The sequence below is a fragment of the Trichomycterus rosablanca genome, chromosome 12 (genome assembly GCF_030014385.1).
Source record: "Trichomycterus rosablanca isolate fTriRos1 chromosome 12, fTriRos1.hap1, whole genome shotgun sequence".
Lineage (NCBI taxonomy): Eukaryota > Metazoa > Chordata > Actinopteri > Siluriformes > Trichomycteridae > Trichomycterus > Trichomycterus rosablanca.
Genome location: NC_085999.1, coordinates 8039317 through 8066153, shown reverse-complemented (window position 1 = coordinate 8066153; position 26837 = coordinate 8039317). Strand labels below are relative to the sequence as shown.

Below are 26837 nucleotides of genomic sequence, written 5' to 3'. Positions count from 1 at the left end.
GACCTCTCTTTGATTTGCTGGCCTCTCTGTGAGCCAAGCCTATACCAGGCTCAACAGGCTGTGCCTGAGGAAGAGGGGTCATTGTGGCTTTTTTGCGGCTGTACAATTGCAACCACCACTGTCTGGTTGAGGCGCCTACACTAGTGATGGATGATTTGCAGGGGGTATTCAGGTCTCACTATGATTTGCAGGTCGTATTGAGAGACCTTTATGAGCCAATGGCACTGAGGGGTAAAAAGGATGCAGCTGGTGACTGTTAGATGGGGGAAAATATAGTCTCACAGCTCTTTGATCTGTGTAAAATTGGTACAAGGTGCAAGACAGTTGTGGGGTGGAGGTGGGATCAAAATTCATGTTATGTTTTGAACATTTTGAATCTAAAGAAAGTGAAATGATTATCAGAACTCCAGGTTGGACACACACTTTATTAAAATTACATTTACAGAGTGATAGAAATGGTGAGAACAGTCAATAAGCTGACCGTAGTCGACAGTTACAGCAGACACAGAGAAGTATTACAAACTGTGATTTTTTTTAAAGCATAAAGTCAACATTGGAAACGTTGCAACAGAGCTGTAATTTAGGATATAAAACAGATTTAAGTGCCAGTGATTGCAATATAATTAATAGCTCTTTAAAATATAAACATAGCATATTGCTTGAAATTCTGATAGCAAATAAAGTATGAATGTATTTACAAACCATATCGATAAAACATTTTCAGATAATATATAAAGAAGTACAAAATATAGGATATTAAGAATATTAAGAAAGTAGAATAAGCCAAAACTATATAATAGTTCTGCCATCTTTCCAGCTAAAGATTAAGCAAAAATACCTATAAAGTTTTTCTTTTTGCATAGTACTTAGCTACTGAATTATGTAGTACCAAGAAAGAGAAAAAGCAGAAGTGCTAGTTGCTCTTAACAAGAGTCTTTTTGACGCGAGGGACCAGGAAGATGCTTCCGTCTGAGGTTTGCTGTAACGAGTATTCGTTAGGGGAGTATGAATTTCCCTGCTCATCCTTCAGCATGCTGAACACCTCCAGATACAGCGAGTTGAGCTGCTGCTTCATTTTCCTCAGACTGCTGCTGTTTTCACTCTTCTCCTTCGTCAGCCTCTCCTTCTCATCCTTGAGCGAGTCCAGCTCGTATTCCAGGCCCATGATGTTCTCCATCTTGCGTTTGCGGCAGTTCTGCGCCGCCACCTTGTTCTTGCCGCGGCGTCGAATGTCGCGCACGAGTGCGAGCTGCGCCTCGTTCAGCTTGTGTTTGGCCATTAACTCGTTAAAGTCGTCAACGGGCATGTTGATGATCAGCTCCACGGCAAACGGAATCTGCAGGACTCTTGCTCTCTCCTCGTCACGCGACAGGCGCGACTCCGAACGCTTCCTCTGCTTGTCTTTGGTGAAGGGTTGCTTGGCATATCCGCTTGCCTCCACCTGATCTGTTTTTGACTGTGTAGTGGTTCCCTCTTGCAGCAGGGTCATGCCAGAATTCTCCAGGAGTGAGTGTTGAGGACTGTCGCTTTGGAAAATTAGGGGAAACATTTCAGCATAGTCTGATTCCATGCTTCCAGGTCCACCTTCCATCTCATCGATCTCCGAGTCGCTGAATCCATAGGAGCCGTCTCCCTGCAGAGACTTCCCGGGAGAGCTCATTTTTGAACTGGTCTCCAGGGACAATCCAGAATCTGAATCTGGAAATTCCGACATGGCTTCAGATTTTTCTGTGCTGAAGTTACCAGGAGAGAGGCTGTGCAGGTCCATGGGTTTCATCAGAGCCACTTTTGAGAGCTCTTCCAGCTGTTCGTCAGTGTTTCTCTCTTCACATGGAACAGCAACACCATGGACTTTAGCTTCTAATTCTGGGTAAAACACATCACAGATCTCATCTGGTCCAAAGCCTTCGTTTACATCTGAGGCTTTCAGGCTCATTTGATTAAGGCTGGGAGGCACTACGTTAGTAAAAGCCCCATCGTATGTGTTTATGTACTCAGGAGGGCACATGTCGGCAGGGCTGGTAGTGATGTCGCTTAGTTTAGACAGATACTGATTGCAGTTGGACTCCTGGACATCCACTGACTGGTTAGTGTTCATATATCCTGACATGTCCAGCATCTCTGGGAGGTTTAAGCAAAGCTAAAAAAGAAAAAGACACAGTGTTATTGATGCAAAGCGGTCACGTAGCAGGTCTAGTGCTTTGCCTGTGGTCATCACCACAATAATCTACACAAAACAAAGGCTACCAAAGTGTTAGGAGCTCCTCCCTGGACGATTGTGTTCCATGTGCTGAATGTGAGTAAGTAACAAAGCCAGGTCTATGAGGTGTTTTGAAATAAAAAATAACAGCTCATCCAGAAAATGGTCCTGGGATAAATGCATTATTATACCACAGCACCGATGACAATGATTTCTGTGTACTAGTGTAAATGATGCCTTACAAGAAGGATTTTAGGGTTGAAACAAATTCAGTTTAAACTTTATAACCCAATAACACGTTTTGTAGGTAGAGCCAAAAATAACAATGTCAGCTTTGGCAGACTGTGTCCCAAACTGCATACTACTGTACTAATGTATTAGTATGAGTAATTATTACACTGTAAATGGTGTATGTACACCAGATACACAACATGCAGTGCATACAAAGCATGGGAAATTATTTCTTGTTTTTTTACACACTAAACAGAATGCAAAACTAAATAACACTGCACAGTGTGTGTCAAAATACAAGGCACTGTAAATACAGCAATGCATTAAAACAGCACAGAACTACTATGTACTACTATGTCATAAACTGATACATCTATTTTAAAAACATTCATTTTGAAGACTTGGCTTATACTAAATTTTGAGACATTTTGCATGAGTTATTTCAGTGACTGTCACAAACACACCAAATTATGTTAAAAATGCTGAGACAGCTGCAAGGCTTTTCAAATTTAGAACAATAAGACTTGGGCAGTTTATCCCATTCTTCATGGCAGATCCTCTCAAGCTCTGTCAGATTAGATGACAAGTGTCTGTTAACTGCCGACTTTAAGTCTCTACACAGATGTTTAAGTCTGGGCTTTGTTTGAGTCACTTTAGGACATTGACAAACTTGCCCCGAGGCCACTTCAGGGTTGTTTTAGATTCATACTTTGGGTCATTGTTGTCTTGAAAGGTGAACTGTCACCACAGTCTGAGTTTACTTGTGGTCTGGAGAAGGTTTCCAATTGAGTTCTAGACACGTCTCAAGGACAGCTGAAGTGAACAGGATGCACCTCATACCACAGTAACAGGTCAGAACCATTCATTTTTAAGAATTGGATTATATACTATATTTTGAGACATTTTGCATGAGTTGTGGATTAACCTACTCTTTTGTAAGGATGACCATGCTCATTTTCAGTGCTGTTTATAAATATTTATTTTAATGACTTTCACAACACACCAAATCATGTTAAGAGAATGTCAACCGGTCTCCCGAGACAGCTCAAGTCTCTCCAATCTTAGAACAATAACATTTGGGCAGTTCATCCCAACTTCAAGATGCATTAAGGTTGTGCAGAGCTCGTTCCATTTTAAAACTGGGAGACCTTTGTGGTCTGAGGAACACACAAAGCTTTGGATATTGTCTCATATCCTTGCCCTTATCTATGACGTGACCCAGTTTGATAATAGAAATCCATGGACATGTTCTCTGGACTTAATGGCTTGATTATGATTATTAAGCTATTGTTCTATGAATCTAAAACAAATATAAAATAAAACCTCAACTAAATATTTACTTCCTTCAAAAAATTAAGATGAATTCTGCATAGTAAAACTTAATTCCTGGCAACCTTCATTTTTATTGTAAAATACAACCAAGCTTAAGCTCTGACCCCCATATACTTACTAAAATAAATATTTTTTTGAATCACTGTGGCTAAATTTCAAGGTATGTTTATGATTTTCCTAAAAAAGGTGAGATTTTCTATAACATTTCATTATGCAGTTAATTCTACTCCAATCCTGTCTTTCAATTCATTCATGCTATTTTAGGAACAAAAGGTACAAAAAACCTGAGGAATGTAAATGGAATGAAATAACTTGGTGAGGTATCAGGATCAGGTATACTTTAATACACCACTGTGCTTTACTGGGACGGTTAGATCTAAAATAGGCAACAAAACAAAAACGAATGATGCAAACGTTTCCTCAGTAGTTAATCAGCAGTGTAGCTGATGAGGGTGTGTTCTGTGGTCGCTTACTCTAGCAACAGGCAGGTTAAAACCTTTCTGCTCTGCACAAGAGATGAAACCAGCTCACACAGGTAATAAGAGGGGTATTTAAGCTGCTCTTTCTCTATCTGTATAAAACTCTGAGCTGCTGCTGTTAAAATGTTTGTATTCTTTATCAAAAAGAGGGTCATACTTGCAAATCCATCCAGGTCTGGTCCATTGGACTAGGCATCAGGGGGTTCTGGCTAAGCATGGGTATTTCTCCAGGCATCATTAGGTGCGTGCTGTCTGTAGGGGCAGGAATTGAGGGATCCAGACAAGGAGGAGCAGGCTGTATAAATGGAAGTAAGAATAACATAGTAGTGAGTCAGTGACATCCTTAAAGTGTTTTAACATACAATTACCATCAGTATGACTTGACAGTAAGCATGTGTGGTCGGTGAGAAGCTTATACTTTATAATGCTCTCTTACCTCCGCCGTGTCTACTAGTGGAAACGTCTCAGCCAACAGCTGCATGCACTCATCGAATGACATGGCGTCTCCATTCTCTTCTGGAAAGGCCACATTCTGCAAGCACAAAGCCAGAGGTGTCCATGTCAGACCGATTTCACACCCAACACTGAAAGAGCACGACTCCAGCGACTGACATTTCTGATCCCTGATCCATTTCAAATCAATAATTCAATAGTGAGACATGCTAGTACAACCTTCGCACAGCTAAATAAATAATGCAGAAGTCGGGTTGTTAGTACTTCTTATAGCGAGGTGTGTTTCTAAAGCCGTAAGCCATTTACTTAGAAACCTGAACCACCTGAGTTCCCGTAATTACACCACAGCAGCAGTAACCCAGCAACAGGGCCGCTGCACCCCACCAGCTTCACAGGGGGGTGGGGCTTTCCCAGAACAGAATTATGGAGAGAATTTATGTGTAAAGATGGAGGCAATCTGTGTTAACAGAGCAGAGTTTTTTGCTACCCTGCACCTGGAAACACTTGGCGGAAGGCCTGGACTGGGTACCAGTATACAAGAGCTGTGGAGGCTCAGTGATTAAAGAACTGGAGTATAAATCAGAAGGTTGAGCATTTAAGCCTTGCCATTGCAAACTGCCACTGTTTGACCCTTCAGCAAAATGCTCAGTTGCTTGGATTGTCTTGTTTTAGGTGTCACATTGGATAAAAGTATATACCAAATCCCTAAATGTACACCTAATGGCATTTTCACTAACGGTAGGAAAGAAGTATATTTTAACACAGTAAAGTTGGTGCTGTACAACAACATGGGGACCTGGGTTCGATTCGATCCTCATCTCTGTTTACTGTGAGGAGCTGGTTTTCTCTGGGTATCCTAGATTTTTTCCACCTCCCAGAAACCTTCAGAAGGTAACCCAGCGCTTTGCTACTGGTCGGCTGGGCGCTCTCTAGCAGGCATAACTTGGCCTTCGGTCTGCTGTGCTGGGTGGGAAAAGACCGGATTAAAAAGGGTGGGGCTGTGTAAGGACCTTGGTTGCCCAGGGCGCCTGCACAGAAGTGGAGAAGCGCAGGGATCGGGACGTGGCTCTCCGTGCGCGAAGCCGACCTCACGCACAAATTCACAGGAGTGTGGGTGAATATGAAGGGATTAGAGAGACACTCCCTCCTGCCCCAGCAGCGACTAGGCTACGCTAAACTGGGAGAAAAAGAGGATAAAAATAGATCGAAAAAAGAGGGTAAACCAGAAGCTCTAGTTGTGTTCACAGGTCTTTGGGACCCAGGTTTAAGCCTGACCTCTGTCACCATCTGTGAGTAGTTTTACTTGTTCTCCCGGTCTGTGTGGGTTTGTTCAAGAAACTCTGGTTTTTATCCCACCAGGTGGGAGGTGGATTGGTGGAATGGCTACTTTAAATCATCCAAGTTTAAGTGAATAGGAAAATGTGTAAGTGATACCCTGTGATGGATTGGTCCAGGGTGTGTTCCTGCATTGCACCAGTGGTTTTCAATAACCAGGTTGAAAGCGGTTAGTAAATACGAATGAATGAATAAACAAATGTGAATCCATTTGAAGCATCTCTGTCCATTCCTAATTACCGAGCAGCAAAACAGTGTGTTTGTGTGTGAGGCAGAGTGAATTCATCACAGGCAGTGTTAGACTACATCTGTGTTTGTGTATAATGAGGCCTCCACAGGGACTTTGTTAGCTTGCGTAAGAAGGTCATCTGAGTGTGTGCGTGTGTGCGTGTGTGTGTACCTGTGAGATCTCAGCAGGCGCAGTGTTAGGCTGCGTCACGGTATTGTTTGGAGGTGCAGCTCGAGGTACGAACTCTCCGGTCTCCTCGTCGAGCTGCAGCTGTGCCAGCAGTGCCTGCTCCTGCTCCCTCACCCTCTGCAGCCTCTTCTCCTCCTCCAGCTCCTTCTGCCTCTGCAGCTGCACCTCCTTCTGCCTGTAGCTGAAGTCAAACACTTCCCTGCCTGCTCCCAGATCTATATCCTGCCTCCACAGGATATCAATCAGATCCATATCCTACAGAGAGAGAGAAAAAGAGAGAAACAGCACCAATCAGCACCTTGCCACCACGCCCTCTGGCTCTCTAAGGGATTGCCTCTTTTTCAGTGAGTACTGAGCTCAGCCCTGCCCAGCTCACAACTCGGTCAATATCAATGTAATGTAGAGGAGAGGCCATGAATAATAGATGCTCGTCTTCTTTTTCCTCACACCACTGTGACACACCCATAGTGGATAGATGTGTATGAAGATACACAGTTCACGTTAAAAAAACATCCTGCCTTGTGGAGCAGGTTTCTGGACAGATTGCAAAACATTTTTCCACATTTGTATTATAGTTCTGTTCCAAGTTTAAACTAATTAAACAATAACTATTATATATATATACTGTATATATATATATATATATATATATATATATATATATATTAAATATTGTGTTAACTGCGACAGTGTTTACTGAAACTTGGGCAGGATGTTTATATATATATATATATATATATATATATATATATATATATATATATACAGTGTATCACAAAAGTGAGTACACCCCTCACATTTCTGCAAATATTTCATTATATCTTTTCATGGGACAACACTATAGACATGAAACTTGGATATAACTTAGAGTAGTCAGTGTACAACTTGTATAGCAGTGTAGATTTACTGTCTTCTGAAAATAACTCAACACACAGCCATTAATGTCTAAATAGCTGGCAACATAAGTGAGTACACCCCACAGTAAACATGTCCAAATTGTGCCCAAAGTGTCAATATTTTGTGTGACCACCATTATTATCCAGCACTGCCTTAACCCTCCTGGGCATGGAATTCACCAGAGCTGCACAGGTTGCTACTGGAATCCTCTTCCACTCCTCCATGATGACATCACGGAGCTGGTGGATGTTAGACACCTTGAACTCCTCCACCTTCCACTTGAGAAACAGGTGCTCAATTGGGTTTAGTCCATCACCTTTACCTTCAGCTTCCTCAGCAAGGCAGTTGTCATCTTGGAGGTTGTGTTTGGGGTCGTTATCCTGTTGGAAAACTGCCATGAGGCCCAGTTTTCGAAGGGAGGGGATCATGCTCTGTTTCAGAATGTCACAGTACATGTTGGAATTCATGTTTCCCTCAATGAACTGCAGCTCCCCAGTGCCAGCAACACTCATGCAGCCCAAGACCATGATGCTACCACCACCATGCTTGACTGTAGGCAAGATACAGTTGTCTTGGTACTTCTCACCAGGGCGCCGCCACACATGCTGGACACCATCTGAGCCAAACAAGTTTATCTTGGTCTCGTCAGACCACAGGGCATTCCAGTAATCCATGTTCTTGGACTGCTTGTCTTCAGCAAACTGTTTGCGGGCTTTCTTGTGTGCCAGCTTCCTTCTGGGATGACGACCATGCAGACCGAGTTGATGCAGTGTGCGGCGTATGGTCTGAGCACTGACAGGCTGACCTCCCACGTCTTCAACCTCTGCAGCAATGCTGGCAGCACTCATGTGTCTATTTTTTAAAGCCAACCTCTGGATATGACGCCGAACACATGGACTCAACTTCTTTGGTCGACCCTGGCGAAGCCTGTTCCGAGTGGAACCTGTCCTGGAAAACCGCTGTATGACCTTGGCCACCATGCTGTAGCTCAGTTTCAGGGTGTTAGCAATCTTCTTATAGCCCAGGCCATCTTTGTGGAGAGCAACAATTCTATTTCTCACATCCTCAGAGAGTTCTTTGCCATGAGGTGCCATGTTGAATATCCAGTGGCCAGTATGAGAGAATTGTACCCAAAACACCAAATTTAACAGCCCTGCTCCCCATTTACACCTGGGACCTTGACACATGACACCAGGGAGGGACAACGACACATTTGGGCACAATTTGGACACAATTTGGACATGTTCACTGTGGGGTGTACTCACTTATGTTGCCAGCTATTTAGACATTAATGGCTGTGTGTTGAGTTATTTTCAGAAGACAGTAAATCTCCACTGCTATACAAGCTGTACACTGACTACTCTAAGTTATATCCAAGTTTCATGTCTATAGTGTTGTCCCATGAAAAGATATAATGAAATATTTGCAGAAATGTGAGGGGTGTACTCACTTTTGTGATACACTGTATATATATATATACCTGTATATATATATATATGTATATAAACATCCTGCCCAAGTTTCAGTAAACACTGTCGCAGTTAACACAATATCATGCACACCCTGACTACACTGGTAAACCTAAAATAGACTTACACACAATCAAAACGTGTATTGTGGACTAATAAGTCAACATTTTAGGTTGTTCATGGAATTAATAGATATATAGATATGTTCCTCAGGTCTGAAACGATTTTGCCACATTCTGCACTCGTAACAACAGCATGGCTATGTAATCAGAGAGTGTGGGTGGTAGACTAGCTTTCCTGCAGCCCAGTTATCTCTCAGTAAAAACGTCTGGAGTGTAAATAATTACCATATACAACCACAGAGACCTTAGACTGTTGAGCTGCTAAAGTGTTAGATTTAAGCAATATAATTACAGCTTTAACAACTTGTGTCATCAGTTTCCAAATGATTACAGAACACTGTCCTAAATATTCAGAACAATTCAAACAATTCAGTATATAACATATATATATAAAATATAAAGTAATATTACAGTAGACCCTTGACTTGAATTTAATTGGTTCCGAAGGGCTGTTCATAAGTCAAAATGTTCGTTAGTTAAACCTATTTTTCCCATAAGAAATAATGTAAATAGAATTAATCCGTGCCAGACCTCCCAAACCACCCACTTACATAACCTTTCTAATGTATTAAATGGTCTTTTTTGTTATAAATACAAGTATATTTTCCCTTAAATCTAAATAGAATAGACATTACTGTAATAAACAATAATAAACAACAATACACAGTAGTAGTACTGTGCTATACATAAAAAATCACATTTCAGTACAGTACATGTGCTGCACCATGCACCATACACCATTATACATTTCCTTCTTTTTTTTTATTTTTATAAAATGTAAACTTCCTTGTATTCTACTGAAAATCATACATACTGTCAATTGCGCAATTCCAAACATAGAGGTAAGATCAGTCAATTGAACGCCACGCTCATATTTCTCGATAATTTCCTTTTTTTTTTCAATAGTAATAGATTCATTTTCTCACCACTGCTCTTTCTCTGCACCTTATTTGGGGCCATTTTGATATTGAATTTTACAAAATATAAAGAAAACACCAGAAAAACACTGTCCGCTGTCCGAATGTTCGCTCACTGTATGTATGTACAGTGTATCACAAAAGTGAGTACACCCCTCACATTTCTGCAGATATTTAAGTATATCTTTTCATGGGACAACACTGACAAAATGACACTTTGACACAATGAAAAGTAGTCTGTGTGCAGCTTATATAACAGTGTAAATTTATTCTTCCCTCAAAATAACTCAATATACAGCCATTAATGTCTAAACCACCGGCAACAAAAGTGAGTACACCCCTTAGTGAAAGTTCCTGAAGTGTCAATATTTTGTGTGGCCACCATTATTTCCCAGAACTGCCTTAACTCTCCTGGGCATGGAGTTTACCAGAGCTTCACAGGTTGCCACTGGAATGCTTTTCCACTCCTCCATGACGACATCACGGAGCTGGCGGATATTCGAGACTTTGCGCTCCTCCACCTTCCGCTTGAGGATGCCCCAAAGATGTTCTATTGGGTTTAGGTCTGGAGACATGCTTGGCCAGTCCATCACCTTTACCCTCAGCCTCTTCAATAAAGCAGTGGTCGTCTTAGAGGTGTGTTTGGGGTCATTATCATGCTGGAACACTGCCCTACGACCCAGTTTCCGGAGGGAGGGGATCATGCTCTGCTTCAGTATTTCACAGTACATATTGGCGTTCATGTGTCCCTCAATGAAATGTAACTCCCCAACACCTGCTGCACTCATGCAGCCCCAGACCATGGCATTCCCACCACCATGCTTGACTGTAGGCATGACACACTTATCTTTGTACTCCTCACCTGATTGCCGCCACACATGCTTGAGACCATCTGAACCAAACAAATTAATCTTGGTCTCATCAGACCATAGGACATGGTTCCAGTAATCCATGTCCTTTGTTGACATGTCTTCAGCAAACTGTTTGCGGGCTTTCTTGTGTAGAGACTTCAGAAGAGGCTTCCTTCTGGGGTGACAGCCATGCAGACCAATTTGATGTAGTGTGCGGCGTATGGTCTGAGCACTGACAGGCTGACCCCCCACCTTTTCAATCTCTGCAGCAATGCTGACAGCACTCCTGCGCCTATCTTTCAAAGACAGCAGTTGGATGTGACGCTGAGCACGTGCACTCAGCTTCTTTGGACGACCAACGCGAGGTCTGTTCTGAGTGGACCCTGCTCTTTTAAAACGCTGGATGATCTTGGCCACTGTGCTGCAGCTCAGTTTCAGGGTGTTGGCAATCTTCTTGTAGCCTTGGCCATCTTCATGTAGCGCAACAATTCGTCTTTTAAGATCCTCAGAGAGTTCTTTGCCATGAGGTGCCATGTTGGAACTTTCAGTGACCAGTATGAGAGAGTGTGAGAGCTGTACTACTAAATTGAACACACCTGCTCCCTATGCACACCTGAGACCTAGTAACACTAACAAATCACATGACATTTTGGAGGGAAAATGACAAGCAGTGCTCAATTTGGACATTTAGGGGTGTAGTCTCTTAGGGGTGTACTCACTTTTGTTGCCGGTGGTTTAGACATTAATGGCTGTATTTTGAGTTATTTTGAGGGAAGAATAAATTTACACTGTTATATAAGCTGCACACAGACTACTTTTCATTGTGTCAAAGTGTCATTTTGTCAGTGTTGTCCCATGAAAAGATATACTTAAATATCTGCAGAAATGTGAGGGGTGTACTCACTTTTGTGATACACTGTATATACAGTGGGGTCAAAAAGTATTTAGTCAGCCACTGATTGTGCAAGTTCTCCTACTTAGAAAGATGAGAGAGGTCTGTAATTTTCATCATAGGTACACTTCAACTATGAGAGACAAAATGAGGGAAAAAAAATCCAGGAAATCACATTGTAGAATTTTTAAAGAATTTATTCGTAAATTATGGTGGAAAATAAGTATTTGGTCAATAACAAACAAGCAAGATTTCTGGCTCTCACAGACCTGTAACTTCTTCTTTAAGAAGCTCTTCTGTCCTCCACTCGTTACCTGTATTAATGGCCCCTGTTTGACCTCGTTATCTGTATAAAAGACACCTGTCCACAGCTTCAAACAGTCAGACTCCAAACTCAACCATGGCCAAGACCAAAGAGCTGTCGAAGGACACCAGGAAGAAAATTGTAGACCTGCACCAGGCTGGGAAGAGTAAATCTACAATAGGCAAGCAGGTTGGTGTGAATAAATCAACTGTGGGAACAATTGTAAGAAAATGGAAGACATACAAGACCATTGATAATCTCCCTCGATCTGGGGCCCCACGCAAGATCTCATCCCGTGGGGTCAAAATGATCATGAGAACGGTGAGCAAAAATCCCAGAACTACACGAAGGGACCTGATGAATGACCTGCAGAGAGCTGGGACCAAAGTAAAAAGGCTACCATCAGTAACACACTACGCCGAGAGGGACTCAAATCCTGCAGTGCCAGGCGTGTCCCCCTGCTTAAGCCAGTACATGTCCAGGCCTGTCTGATGTTTGCCAGAGAGCATATGGATGATCCAGAAGAGGATTGGGAGAATATCATGTGGTCAGATGAAACCAAAATGGAACTTTTTGGTAAAAACTCAACACGTCGTGTTTGGAGGAAGAAGAAGAACCCAAGAACACCATACCTACTGTGAAGCATGGGGGTGGAAACATCATGCTTTGGGGCTGTTTTTCTGCAAAGGGGACAGGACGACTGATCCGTGTTAAGGGAAGAATGAACGGGGCCATGTATCGTGAGATTTTAAGTCAAAACCTCCTTCCATCAGTGAAAGCATTGAAGATGGAACGTGGTTGGGTCTTCCAGCATGACAATGATCCCAAACACACCGCTCGGGCAACGAAGGAGTGGCTCCGTAAAAAGCATTTCAAGGTCCTGGAGTGGCCTAGCCAGTCTCCAGACCTCAACCCCATAGAAAATTTGTGGAGTCCGTGTTGCCCAGCGACAGCCCCAAAACATCACTGCTCTAGAGGAGATCTGCATGGAGGAATGGGCCAAAATACCAGCTACAGTGTGTGCAAACCTGGTGAAGACTTACAGGAAACGTTTGACCTCTGTCATTTCCAACAAAGGTTATGTTACAAAGTATTGAGTTGAACTTTTGTTATTGACCAAATACTTATTTTCCACCATAATTTACAAATACATTCTTTAAAAATCCTACAATGTGATTTCCTGGATTTTTTTTTCTCATTTTGTCTCTCATAGTTGAAGTGTACCTATGATGAAAATTACAGACCTCTCTCATCTTTCTAAGTAGGAGAACCTGCACAATCAGTGGCTGACTAAATACTTTTTGGCCCCACTGTATATATATATATATATATTTGTATATGTAGAGAGAGAGAGAGAGAGAGAAAGAGACAGTCAGAGTCAACTTGTTCGTGATGTTTCGTTCTCGTTCGAATTTTGGTTCATAATCCGAAATTTGTTTGTACGTTAATTTGAAAAAAATCGCTCAGAACCGGAAATGTTCATATGGTAAATGGTTTGTGAGTCAAGGGTCTCATGTATGCCAATTTATTACATTTTCCTACTGGCTTGATTTTTTTGGAACTGGGTTTGTACTCCCAAGCCTATGTACACTAGCATAATATTCCCTAAAGGTGAAATCATCAATAATTGTTTGTTATTATAACTCTTACCATCTATCAATGAGGTACACAATACAGGAAAACACTCTAGTCTCTAACGCTGGCTAGCTGGTTCAAAAAGATCCATCTCCTGCACTAACATTTAAGCTGTAGCCTGGACGGTGCCTGACCCTGACAAAACGCTAAAAGGTGGGGCTGCATGTCTTTCGATTTTGAATTTCAAAATATCTAGCCTCAGGTCACTTCCGCCAGCATCATTTATTACACCTTTAACTTCAAATAAATCACTAGAGCTAAATTATTAAGCTCGAGTTTGAAGCGTCAAGTGAAACTAGCATAGTTAATCCAATTTTAGTATCACTAGATTTCCACAGGAGGCTACTTTGGTAAGTCATTGCTATTAGTTTGTTGCTATAACCTTGAAATATCAGTGCAAACCTAAAATAATGACCATGTCTGTCCTTTTAGTTTGGACTAGAAACCAAGGACTAAAAGAGGAATCCAGCTAGCTAGTGCACAGCACTGACTGAAAGGAAGTATAACTGATTCCCATTAGCACTGTTTATATGCAGACATAAACAGACACAGGCTAAAGTCACAAGTCAGGGTGGCTTCACACATTTGCAAAAAATGACAACAAAAGCAAAGATATAAACTATAAACTTTAATGTAAATCTCAACGGGTGGAAATATTATTATCCAAACATGTCAGGAACAATCTTCCACAAAGCCTGTAGTTTACGTCTCATGTCTGACAAACACAGCTATTAACAGCCATTATCTGAAGAATGCCTGGATATAAACAGTCGTCTTTTTAAACTTCCGCCATCTTTCAGTTTATTTATTTACAGAGAGGAAGCAGCATCATGATCACTGAAGCATTGTGTAAAGTCTGTGTAAGTCAGAGCGTGATGTAGAAGCATGTGACAGGTAAAAAAATTTACTTCCTACATGATCTGAACACTGATCACAAGGTCTGCCACCAAGAGAAACGAGGGACTATACAAAGCAGAAGTGGCTGAGATGTTTCGCCCTAAGGATTTGAAAATAACTGTGTTTGCATATATTTGAGGTCTTTCTTTCTTAGAAGTGAAAATGTGTTTTGACTCACAGGGCATCTACATGGCTTTGTAATGTGTATGTACACACAGAGTTCATGTTTTACTGACTCTCTGTTCATGCCGGGGGAAATTTTAGCCTCACATTTCCCAAATGGCCAGTCGTTAGTGGGTGGTTTTTAAAATCGAGTTCACCACTGATCACTTGACCTCAGGGCTCTGTGCAGGCTGCTGGAGTTTCTTTAAACTGAGCTTTTCTTCATGTCTTTATAGATTTACTTTGTCTGCAGGGGTACAGTAATGCTGGAACATGAAAGGACCTTCCTTAAACTATTGTAGCTTCCTTAAACTAAAAGTTAGAAGCATATAATTTCCTTTAAATAACTGATTTATTACACCTCTTATCAACTGTTGTGGCTGAAACATGTGAATTAAAAAAATTAGAAAGATGGTCCTAATAATTATGTCCATATAGTGTAAACAAACACAACAACCCCTCCAAAATGTACTAACAGGGCTTACAAAACATCTTGTGAAGTTCATACACAGTACACGATTTTTGCCCTGATTTTCGCTCGCTGACTGGTCGGCGCTAGATTTGCCGGCTCGGGAGCAACTCGGTGTTCGCTCGGCAAACAACTTGATCCGAGCGGCTTGCCATCAGCGCAAACTCTTTGATCGCTATTTGGTGACGTGCATTTTTGGACGTGATATCATTTAACCCCTCGTCACTTCTGCATGACCACAGAAGCTCGCCTGCGATTGGTGATAGATCGTGTAGTGTGAAACCCCCTATCGCCAATCAGTCGTGTAGTGTGAAAGCCACACCGACTTGAAAGACTCCTGATTACAAGAGATCCAGTTGTGTAGTGTGAACTGTACAGAAACCTGATGACTTGGAAAGTCGTGTAGTGTAAATTTGGCATAAGGCAGCATCGGATGCTCACTCGTTATTCTGTCAAAATACCGCTCAAGAAGAAGGTCTAAGAATTCAAACAGCCTACTTGTCGGGAGCGTGCGTAGGATGGCGCAAAATGCTGACTATGTAGAGAGCTCACAAGGTTTTCTAACACACTCTAGATGTGTAATTTATGACTAAAAAGCAGATGCTAATCTGATGGGCATTTTGCACGATGGCTTTAGTTACTGTTGCATGAAGAAGGCTTTAAGAAACCAAACAGACTAAACCAACAATAGTATTTTTAAATATTTTTTAAAATATCTTGCCCACAGATGGTATCCTGTTTTTCCCCCCAAAAAAGGCACTTTAAAGTTTTTCTTTTATTTTAAACACTCTGCTTTACCTTTAAATTACTTTTATACAGTGTGGTTGCCTTAATGGTTGACACAGACACACAGACAGTGCATATATTGATGCTTATTATTAAACTTTACTTTTTTACTGTTAATAGGTGTTTCAGTGATGTGATTTTGTGCTAACTTTACATTCCTGATCCAAACTCAACATTCTTTGAAATCTGAACTCACTGTGCTGCTTAAATTAACATTTTGTTTTTCACTGTCTTTGCATATGTTGTCATTTACATTATTCTTAAGCATAGTGTACACGACACAACAAGGACTCACTTAAGTGGGACCAAAGAAACCTCCCCAAAATCTGTGAATTAAAATTAATTCTAAAACTTAAAATCTAAAACTAAACTTTTATATTCACAAAAGTGTTTGACCATTCATTCAATACCTTAAAAGCCCCTTCAACAACAATTGGATACATCTGTACAGGCCTTGCAGACCTGGATTTATGCAATTTATCCCACATTTCATGGCAAATTAAATGGCAAGCACCAGTGAACTGCGATCTTCACTTACACATTTATTCTTATGCAAGGAGGACCACAGAAACATACACAAATTACTACTGTTTATTTGGGATTTTTGTATATCAGGGGACAAGTTCACATGAAGGGAAATGTTTAAAAATAGTCCTGGCCAGTGTGTGTGTGTGTGTGAACGTCAGCCTTTTTATCTGGATCATATCAAGACAGTCCCAGCACACTTTACATCAGGCATTAACTGATAGTAACCTCAGTGCTATAGGAGCTTTGGGTGACATTAATCTACACAGGCCAGGCACACTTTCCCGGTCCAGATTACAGACGTGGGAGGTAGGGAGGGAAGGGGGGGGGGGGGGGGGTTGAGAGGGTGATGACGAAATATCTAAATAAGAAGTTAATGGATATTTCTCACGAGATGCTTGACATTACCGCCTACACACTTACAAAACTCTCTTTCACTCCTCAACTGCCACAATAGATGGAAGTCTTAGTTTGTTTGATTTTCAGAGTGTTTTTGTGGGAGTGTTTCATACTTTTGTAATGTATCTGGTAAAAAGCATGACAGATGAGAGCTGTTCTGACATCTATTGTGTCACTAAGAAAGCAAAATTGTTTTTCTTTTAAATACCAATTTCTTTTAAAGCCCTCTTTTTTATCAAATAAGCATACAAAGATCCTGACAGTTAACAAGATATACCAACGAAACCAGAGCCACTGAAATGATCTGAAATGTTTTTGAAGAAAAAAGAAATGACAATGATTTGCTGTTCTGCCCATAACCAGACATGTTTAGTGGCCTGAAATGAACTAGTAGTGTTTCATAAATACATATTAAATAATCAGTGCAAAGGTGCACAGGGTTCAGTTTTCCAATTGGTTTTAAAACCTTATGCCAAGTTCACACTACAGTTCACACTCTTGTAATCAGGAGTCTTTCAAGTCGGTGTGGCTTTCACACTACAAGACTGATCGGTGATAGGGTGTTTCACACTACACGATCAATCACCAACTGGAATCGCAGGCGAGCTTCTCTGGTCTCCCAAACTACGTTCTGTCACAAAAACACACGAGAGAAGTGACGAGGGGTTTAATTATACCACGTCCAACAATGCACGTCAACAAGTAGCGAGCGATCAAAGTTTGTGCGCTGATGTGCAGCATAAAATCAAGGAGTAAAAATAAATGAATCTGAGTGGATTTGACTCCCCGAGCAGCATGGATTGTTCTATAGTGAGTTGGAGGTTAAAAAATATTTTTTGCAATGCAACGTTGGTGTTGTTTTGTAGAGAATGATGAGGTCAGAAATACTGTAAAACTTGTTTGTGTGCCGAAGTATTCTGATATAAACTATATTGTGCCACTGTCCCACCTTTTTACAACTCCTCCCCTGCGTTTCTGTATCTTGCGTTCTCATTGGCTGTTCGACATAGCACTCATTGCCAGTTAGGCGACTCAGATCCAGATGTTTGACATGATAGATATCTCTCTTCAAGCGCTCGGTGAGCCGCTCGGATCAAGTCATTGAACAGTTCACACATAGCTATTGAGAGCCGAGTTTCGATCGCCGAGCGAATGCTGAGTTGCTCCCGAGCCGGCAAATCTAGCGCCAACCAGTCAGCAAGCAAAAATCAGGGCAAAAATTGTGTAGTGTGAACTAGGCATTAAGCTATTAAAAGATTTTATTATTTCTTAAAGCGTTATCTAGCTTTAACAGATGGTGGGTTTCTCTATTGCTAGAAAAGCAATTATCACATTCACTATCATCTTTTTACATTTGCCATTGTTTGTCATTGTAATAACGTTTTTGCAACAGTAGTAAGTTTTACTGTGTAAAGACATAACCATGGAAGACCATTTCTGATCAATGTTTTTTTTTCTTTTTAATTAAATCATTTAAACAACTGGGTTTAATTATCCCCTTCACATTATCCACTGACACTAAGCTTTACCAGACCATTTTTGTAGGTATTTATTATTAATAATGTTTTTGGAGATAACTCTGTTAATTGGTTTAGATAATTCGATGTAAGTAGTCTCCCTACATTGTTTAAATATTTGGCTGGAAATATTTACTCTCTTATAAGCAGTTTTTCCAAAAGAAAAATTTACATTTAATTCATTAAATCCAGCTGTGTTGTTTCTAATACTTTTTTGGTTGTTTGTTTTTCCCTTTCAGCTGCTCGCGTATTTTAGGGGTCACTACAACAGATCACTCTGGTCCGCATACTTAATTTGGCACAGTTTTACATCCAAATGCCCAAATTCTGGGCTTGGGACCAACACTAAGAGGCTTTGTGGTATAGGTGATGTCCATAATGTAGTTCTGCTATTAATGTTTGTCCTTTTGTATTAAGAATACTTGAGATGTGTCACTGAGACGTGTAAAACACCTGCTTCTAAAGTAAAAAAGCAGCAAAGATTGTGTCTTCAACATGTCCTAAAACACACATGTAATCTGCAGTTAAAACACAATCAAATATTCGCTGAACACTATTACAAGCACATGTTACTGTGTGAATTATTATTGTACCATTTATCTCTCTCACAATGTTTGGCACAAGATTTATGGTAGCTTGAACTCTGCACTAGCTTCAGTATACTGCAGGATAAGCCTTGCTATGTTCGCAAGGGTGGCTTTGCATATCCAGTTATCTACAAATTATTTACCTAATGTTACTCCGCCAAGAAATGATATAAAGAGCAAGATTAGATCTGTGTAAAGCATTATTGCATCAACGCTATACCGTATTATACCTCTTACAAAGGTGAAAGAATATAATTTATTTTATATGGTTGATTTCATTCACCTGTTGGAAATGTGTGTGGCTAAAACACCTTAAGCTAAAAATCAGGAAGACTGTCCTGTGTAGCTATGGAATGTCTTTAGGAATGAATACTATTATATAAATTATGAAATAAATAAATGAATTATTATTATGAATTATTAGCCATTTATGTTCCCGTTTTGTCTGTATAATGTCAAGATGCGAAAGTTTTAGTGTACAAATCAGTTTATTTCACTGCTTAAACACACCTGATAAACTTATCAGGTTTAGAGCGTGTGTTATACTAGAAAAACTATCTTGGACTGCACCCATTATGTCAGGTGTTTATTACCATTGTATATCCTGTTCCAAGTACATTGTAAGACGGGCAAGCACCAGGCCTGGGGAGTACTGGGTGATACTATGAAGATCTGAAGTCTGAAGATGCACTTTTGATGTGTTTTTTTAAAGATGTGTTTTCATTGTCCATCCAACAGGTTCTCTATCTCTACACCTGACTTCTGAATATCTTTTAAAGTTACAGTTGGGTTCTTTCTTACGTCAATTCTCACCCCTTCTTGCCCAGATGCACAATTTGGCTCTAGAAAAGTTAAAGAGTGTGCCAAGCTTCTTCTATTTCAAAATAATTAAGGTCACTGTTGTCCTGGGAGCACTCAAAGTCTTAAATATTGATTTATATCCAAATCTGTGTCTTGTCACTATTTGATGACATACATCCAGAGAGTTCATTGAACTTCATGGCTTGTTTGTTTGTCCTGACAATGCTGTGTATTGACCCAGATGTGTGCCATTCCAAACTGTCCGATCAATTTAAACTGCTACAGATTTTAGATTTTTAATTTTTTTGTGAACAATGTGTAATCAAGTGTTTAATTATGAATAAATATCACAATTATCAATTTAAATAAGGGTCTCAATACTTTTTGAATCCACTGTATATAGTTGCCCTGCTTAATAATTACATATACCATGATAGAAGGGGTATTCCAGAACAAGGATTAGGAAACACTTTGTAAACTACGAATGAGGAAGCACGATTTCTAAATCAAGCCATTTTCAGTTAATGAAATGTGCTCGTATCTCACTTCCCTTTCTTTTGCAATAAAGGAACAGAGTTTATCCGTGTTTTATAGCTTAACATTACTGTTTTACAGTATAACCTTAAATCCGCTTGCTAAACCTGTTCAGAACCTGTTTACTAAACATTCCTGTTGTCCTACAGTCACAGTTGGATCAGACAGGTCTGATAGAGGCGAGATGAGTTTGACTGTAAACTCTGCTGACCTGCCATCATGTACAATAGTATTTTAACTACAGTATAAACTACAGGAGCATTATTTAATGTTTAACACAAATAAGAGATCTGTTTTTCTTGTAAATAAAAATGTACCACCAGACCAATTGTCTGTGGAGCTGCCACACCAAATTGACAACTTTTTTGTATTCTTTATTCCACAGATATTTTTAGAAATCCTTAAATTAAGAGTCAAAGCATCAAACCAAACCAAGACCTAGTTTGGTTTGACATGCAAAAATCATTTTCACAAACGAGAAAAAGGCACAGTTACAAAATTGTGTAATTACTGTAACCTACTACTACAGGGCATAGACCTACAGATACTAAACTGACTTCATTTGCTTCCATTTAGAAGCAGTTTCCAAATACTTTGCAGGTTACTTATAAGGTTATGTGTTGTTTTCTTGTTTTTTGTGTCATTTTGGTTTCGGCCTGTCTGATCTGCTAGCTCATTCAATAGAACACAAGCAAGCCACACTGTTGTGTTACAGAAACTGTACTTAAACTGACTGCTTGAACTGACCCTGATGTCTATTATAATTAGCAGTCTGAATAGGAAATACGTAATGGAAACAATCTATTATGAGTTTCTCAACCTTTGGGCCCTTCGTGGCCCACTAATCGTTCACTAAACTGCTCCCAGAAGAGGATACATTATAGTAATTTTAAATATTATATGTTGATTTTTACCCAAAACTATTCTTACTGAAATTAAAGCCAATCATATTTTTCAATAATACAGAAATATTATTTTATTTTTAACTTTTATGATATCACTTGCAATTGAATTTTACTGTTTAGGCCATAAGTACAGTATCAGCCAAGCAAAGGAAATTTAGTATAAGCAAATTTTTGCTTGTGGGCATTTAATAAATGTGGGCAAAGCAGAATTACAAAGTTGAGAATTTATCTTAGAAATTCACTGATCTACTGAAGCCGATTTTGCAGATTTAAGCCAGTATTGGTATCAGGTTTTTTTTTCTGTAAAAAAGTAACTCTTCATTGTAAAAACAAATGACATGCGCCCAATGGTACAACAGAAACACATTTACACTTTCCTTTAAAAATTTTGGGTTTTACCCTCATTTGGCCTAATTGGGCCTTTTCTCTAAGTTAAAGTTGTATTATTTTCCATATAAATCATTCAACTATAGCCAATTTTGGGTGTCTGTGATTTTGAGTATGGACGAGGGCGGTTAGAGCACTCCCTTAATTATGCAAAGACATGTCATGATCTGCAGCATGTAAAAAGGCAGAGGCTGGCTTTGTGTTTCAGACTAAACGTGCTGGCCCTCGACTTCCTGAGCCGGTGTTTAACTGGGAAAACAGAAAAGACAAAGTGTGAACCTGTGAACCTATTGTTTTTTAAATTATTGTTGTTAACATGGGGGCACGGTGGTGCAGCTGGTAGGTAGCTGGTGGGTTCTACATAGCAACCTCCGATTGAGTCCGATCTTCATCTTTGGTCACTGTTTGAAGTTTTACACGATCCCTGGTGTCTACATGGATTTACTCTGGACACTGGCTTTCGTCCACCTCTTAAAAACATGCAGGATGGATTGACTACTTTAAATTACCCATAAATCTGAGTGTGTGTAGCAATGCAATGGACTGGAGACTCGTTTAGTGTGTTACTTCTTTGCACTTGTGGTTTAAAACTCAACACAACCCTGACCAGGATGAAGCATTTTTGTAAAAAAAATAAAAATTAATAAATGCTGTTACGGTGATAAAATAAATACCATTAGATTGGGGGTCAGTTTGTTATTGTTAGGATGATGGTAAATGGTGAACTGAATTTACACACTGCCATGTAATCAGTTACTAAGACACTTTAATTAACAAAACACAGATGTCTAATACAACCAGATTTTCCTGAATGTCCACACCACATTTGCATATAAGGGTTTACAAAAACTATTTTAAAACCTATTAGCAATTTTTGCCCAGCCCAGCCTACTAAGGTGCTTAAACACTTTTTACAGTATAAACATCAGATGGTCGTTTCACTGAAAAATGCTGCACTTTCAAGTTTAAGCTGCCATTCTGATTCTTAGTGGTTAAAATCCTTCCGTCTGATACAGTCACAGTCGTCTTATAAGGTCAGACTCTGTCTAACAATGTTTGAAGTCTAGTAAAGTGTGTAAAAGTTTGGCATAAAGGTGGGTAGAAATAAAGTCTCACTAGAATGGGATTAAATTCAGTTTGAATTTTAGTAGCCAGTTTCTGCCTTCAGAATGTGAAGCTCAAAAAAGATTTCACTTGCACTGTTACTCACATAAAAGGATACAAACAGGGTACCAGTGTATTAAACCTCTTTTAAAAAACTAAACTGGAAGGTAAGTCTAATTGATGTTGAAGATGAAACAGGGATCTTGGGTAAAATTCTGTTGGTATAGCCTGCTTAAACATTATATATTCATAATCTATAAAAATGCAAATCTTGCTGCTTTTCCATAAACTTCAATTTGGCAAAGACCCAGACAATGATCTTATATTATTAAGGGAAAAAACAATACTTAAAGTACACCACCAGTATATCATCTTTGGATTACACAGACTGGACACTTATGCTAAATAAAGCTCAGTAAATGACACCTTTGGTATACAGTAGTAAGTTGGATATATGTACTGTGTAAAGCCATGAGAGTAAAATTTAAGACACGTAATAATGATATAAATTGGAGGTGGCATTACTGTGGGGAACATCACATCAGCTTGCGGTCAAATAACGCTATAAGTCCTGCAAAACAAGCTAACACCAATCATTAACAAAACAAGAAGCTTTCTTTCTTCAGTTAGCCCTTTCAAACAAGAAGTTTCTTGACCACTAGGCTTTAAACCACAAGTCTGCTCCAAGATCTTTCAATGGTCCCTAAAAGACTATTCCTACTGCATCTTAAGATCAAAATTTCTAAAAAAAATTTCTTTACTTGTCTTTTAAATTTTCTCTAAATGTTAGTTTTGTTAAGGTTGACAACCCATATTTCAAGCTTACTAACACTTTAAGCTGATAGGTTGTGCACAGGCAGATACGCTGTAATGTATAGTAGTAAAGCATTATAATGTGTTTTAATGAAAACATACAGACCTCTACAACACACAACTTTTCCTCAAGCATTGGCTATTCATTATTTAACTGAAAAAAAAAAAACCTATTTTAATCGACGTTTGGACATTTTCACCTCTGCTGAGTGTGAAACCTTTTTTGCAATTTCTGGCTCTATTTGTTTATTAGACTTTCTGGAATTCAGTTTTTACCAAGGCCATAGCCATGAACATTGTGGGGGAACAAATCTACCGGGGAAGGGGGAGGGGGTCCTTAATTCGAAAAGCATTACTGCCTTATAAACAACTGATGGGAACAGGGTGGATTCTAACATTACACAAAGCTAGAGAGTGGAATATGTTTATTTAAAATGTGAACACTGTATATCATGTGTGCATTCTGAGCATATCTGAATACTGACATGTTCTTTTTAATATATATAGTGATTATGGCTTTGGGTTTTAAACATATTATTAACCCTTTAATGGTCTCACCAAGAAAATAATGTCTAAGAATTATTTCTTTGCATTTCTTAGTCTTAGTCTTTACCAAGCAGTTGAGATGATCACAAAAATGATACAACTTTTCATTAATTATGTTTAGCTGCCAGCTTCAATATGTTAAAACGGCTTTTTACTTAAAACCACACTGTTGTCTAGCAATATTTTTGAGTTTAACACATCAAACAAGGAGTAGATACAGTCCAAACAAGATCATTTAAATACAGCTTATTTTTACCCAAGTGTTTAGACTCAAAGTAAGATCAACGAAATGGTTGAGCAGACCATTAAAGGGTTCAAATGCTAATAAAAAAGACGTGGTTGGCTTTCTGAAGAAAATAACTTTCCCAGATTGCATTAGAGATCATGGCTGGAACTGTGAGATTACAAACAGGGACAACTTTAGTTCTAGTTTCTTCTGATCTGTACCTCTGAAGTGATTTAAAAAGGAAAATAATAAACATTACTAAAAGTCTGACATTATACAGCCTTTCTGCTATTCAAGATACTGATGACTGACACTTAGAATCTAAACGATAAGTGTAATGGGTTTATAGTCATGGTAGAGTGGTTGTAGAAGACGAGGCCAGTCCAGACTGGTGCCGCCTCCTGTTCTGTAATGCAGTCACAGTGGGTAGAGCAAAGGGGAACAACCTGCTGATGTTATGAGAGATCACACGCTATGGGGCACACAGCGGGGCTGAGGTGCTTCTGACAGCCCGGATTCACCAAGAACAAACGGAATAACAGTCGTTTTCTGATCATATGCGTTAATATGTTATTAGCAGACATGGCTGGTGGGTCATTTATTATGGTAAATAGGTTTGGCAGCACTGTCGGGCTTCCATGACTTGGCAGAATTTTCTACAAGCGCAGAGTGGAGCGCTTTATCGGAAACAGCAGCTGGAAACGCCTCCTCCTCCTGATACCGAATTAAAGCAGCGCACTTTCCTCATTCATTTACTACTACTAATAATATACATATGAATATTACGATTACACAAAATCACCAAACACACCCAGGCGAACACAGAACTCTAACACTGTCAGTACCATTCACTAATGCAACTCTCCCGACCCACAAAATACAAGATCCCAGGATCCAGCCAGAATATCAATCCCTAAACAAGCTTTAAACCTGAACATACGATTAACTCAAACAAAAACGTGCCATCAATGTCATCCACTGATCTGGTGCCCAGACGCGCATAATAAACCAAATATTTACCTGTTGACTTGGGTGCATTTTTGGCAACTCAATCTCCATCATTTTAACGAGATATTCTGCCTCTTGGTATTAAAAGTAACTCCCAGCACTGCGCGTTAGTTCCTATTCCTGCACTACGCGTGAAAATAAAATAATGTAATTAATTGTAAATAAAATATCAGCCCGTCCGCAGCCGATGATGAAGGAAAAAGACTTAGTTGAGTAATGAAAATTTACGGGAAGCCCCTGGCAATTGATGGACCGGCCCAGGACCGCCGACAGCCAATCAGAATGCGCGGCTGGCCTGCGGAGGGATCCGCCTCCTGTCCACCTTCCTACGCAATCACAAGTAACCGGTCTACTTCCGACAGGAACCATGCACCACATGTAAACATGAAGAGACTAGTCCGACTCTGAAATGCCATTTAAAACGTCTAAAGTTTTTTTTTTTTTTTTTTATCACGTGATGAATAAATTAGTGTTGCAAAAATCTGTTATTTAATTTCTCGCATGGTCTGCTAGATGCTTGTTAGTAATTATGATTGAGGGAATTTTGTTTATGATCACATGGGCAAAGAAAAAGCATAATCAGAAGCTTTTTGCATGCCAATCTCGATTCCATGGTGATGTCAAGCTTGCTTGACTTTGGACAGTGTCACTGTTTTTATGTCAGACAAATCTGCTCTTAGCATAAGGTGCCACTTTGTTTTCTTCCTGACCTTGACAAGAGACCAATGTCATATGTAGCCTGTTTATATAGCCACAGAGAAGTCACCAGCTGTAATCAAATGAAGACCATGCCACAAATTTAAATAACATAAGAAAACAATTTTTTCTACAATGCCAAATAATTAAAGTTGCTAAATTGGGTAGAGCTTTGGGCTATCAACCGGAAGATTGGCGGTTCAACTCCAGGCTCTGCTAGGCATCCACTGTTGGGTCCTTGAGCAAGGCCCTTAACCCTCTCTGCTCCAGGGGCGCCGTACGATGGTTGACCCTGCGCTCTGACCCCAGCTTCCAAACAAGCTGGGATATGCGAAGAAAGAATTTTATTGTACTGTACATCTGTATATGTATATATGACAAATAAAGGATACCTTATCTTATAAGATATCTTATATGTGTATTTATGATAAATATAAATATACATATCAATATCTTATAACTAGGTGAAGTTTTAACTGTAAACCAGGGCTCTTAATTTTTTCAACCCTGAAATTACAAATGATTTCTGTGTGGAGTTTCCCCGTTCTCCCCGTGTCTGTGTGGGTTTCCTCCCGGAGCTCCGGTTTCCTCCCACAGTCCAAAGACATGCAGTTAAGTGAATTGGAAATACAAAAATTTGTCCATGACAGTTTGACATTAAACAACTGATGAATCTTGAATAACTACCATTTTAGTCATTAATGTAATCAAATGTAAAACATGTTAAAATCCTAATAAATAAATACACTAGAACCCAAGTATATAAACTTATCCATTTATCACCTTAACTCCTTGCAACTTAACCTTTTCACCACCTTTCCTGACATTCACACACATGAACTCTGTGCTAACTTTCATTCCTCTTCTCTCTAATGCATACCTCCATCTCAAGGCTCTCCTCAACTTGCTCCCTACTCTCACTACAAATCACATCAAGTGT

At 39.7% G+C, this 26837-nt stretch overlaps 1 protein-coding gene across 1 annotated transcript; it reads right to left on the bottom strand.

Annotated features, from left to right (window-relative positions):
• Positions 1 to 407: 407 nt before the first annotated feature.
• nfe2l2a (nfe2 like bZIP transcription factor 2a) lies at positions 408 to 25336 on the bottom strand. Its single transcript, XM_063006356.1, has 5 exons — positions 25214 to 25336; positions 6431 to 6703; positions 4679 to 4774; positions 4400 to 4537; positions 408 to 2140 (listed from the first exon to the last, which is right to left on the bottom strand). Exons 1-5 carry the CDS (start codon positions 25253 to 25255, stop codon positions 914 to 916), a joined length of 1776 nt encoding a protein of 591 aa, XP_062862426.1. The 5' UTR covers positions 25256 to 25336; the 3' UTR covers positions 408 to 913.
• Between the last annotated feature and the right edge of the window lie 1501 nt (positions 25337 to 26837).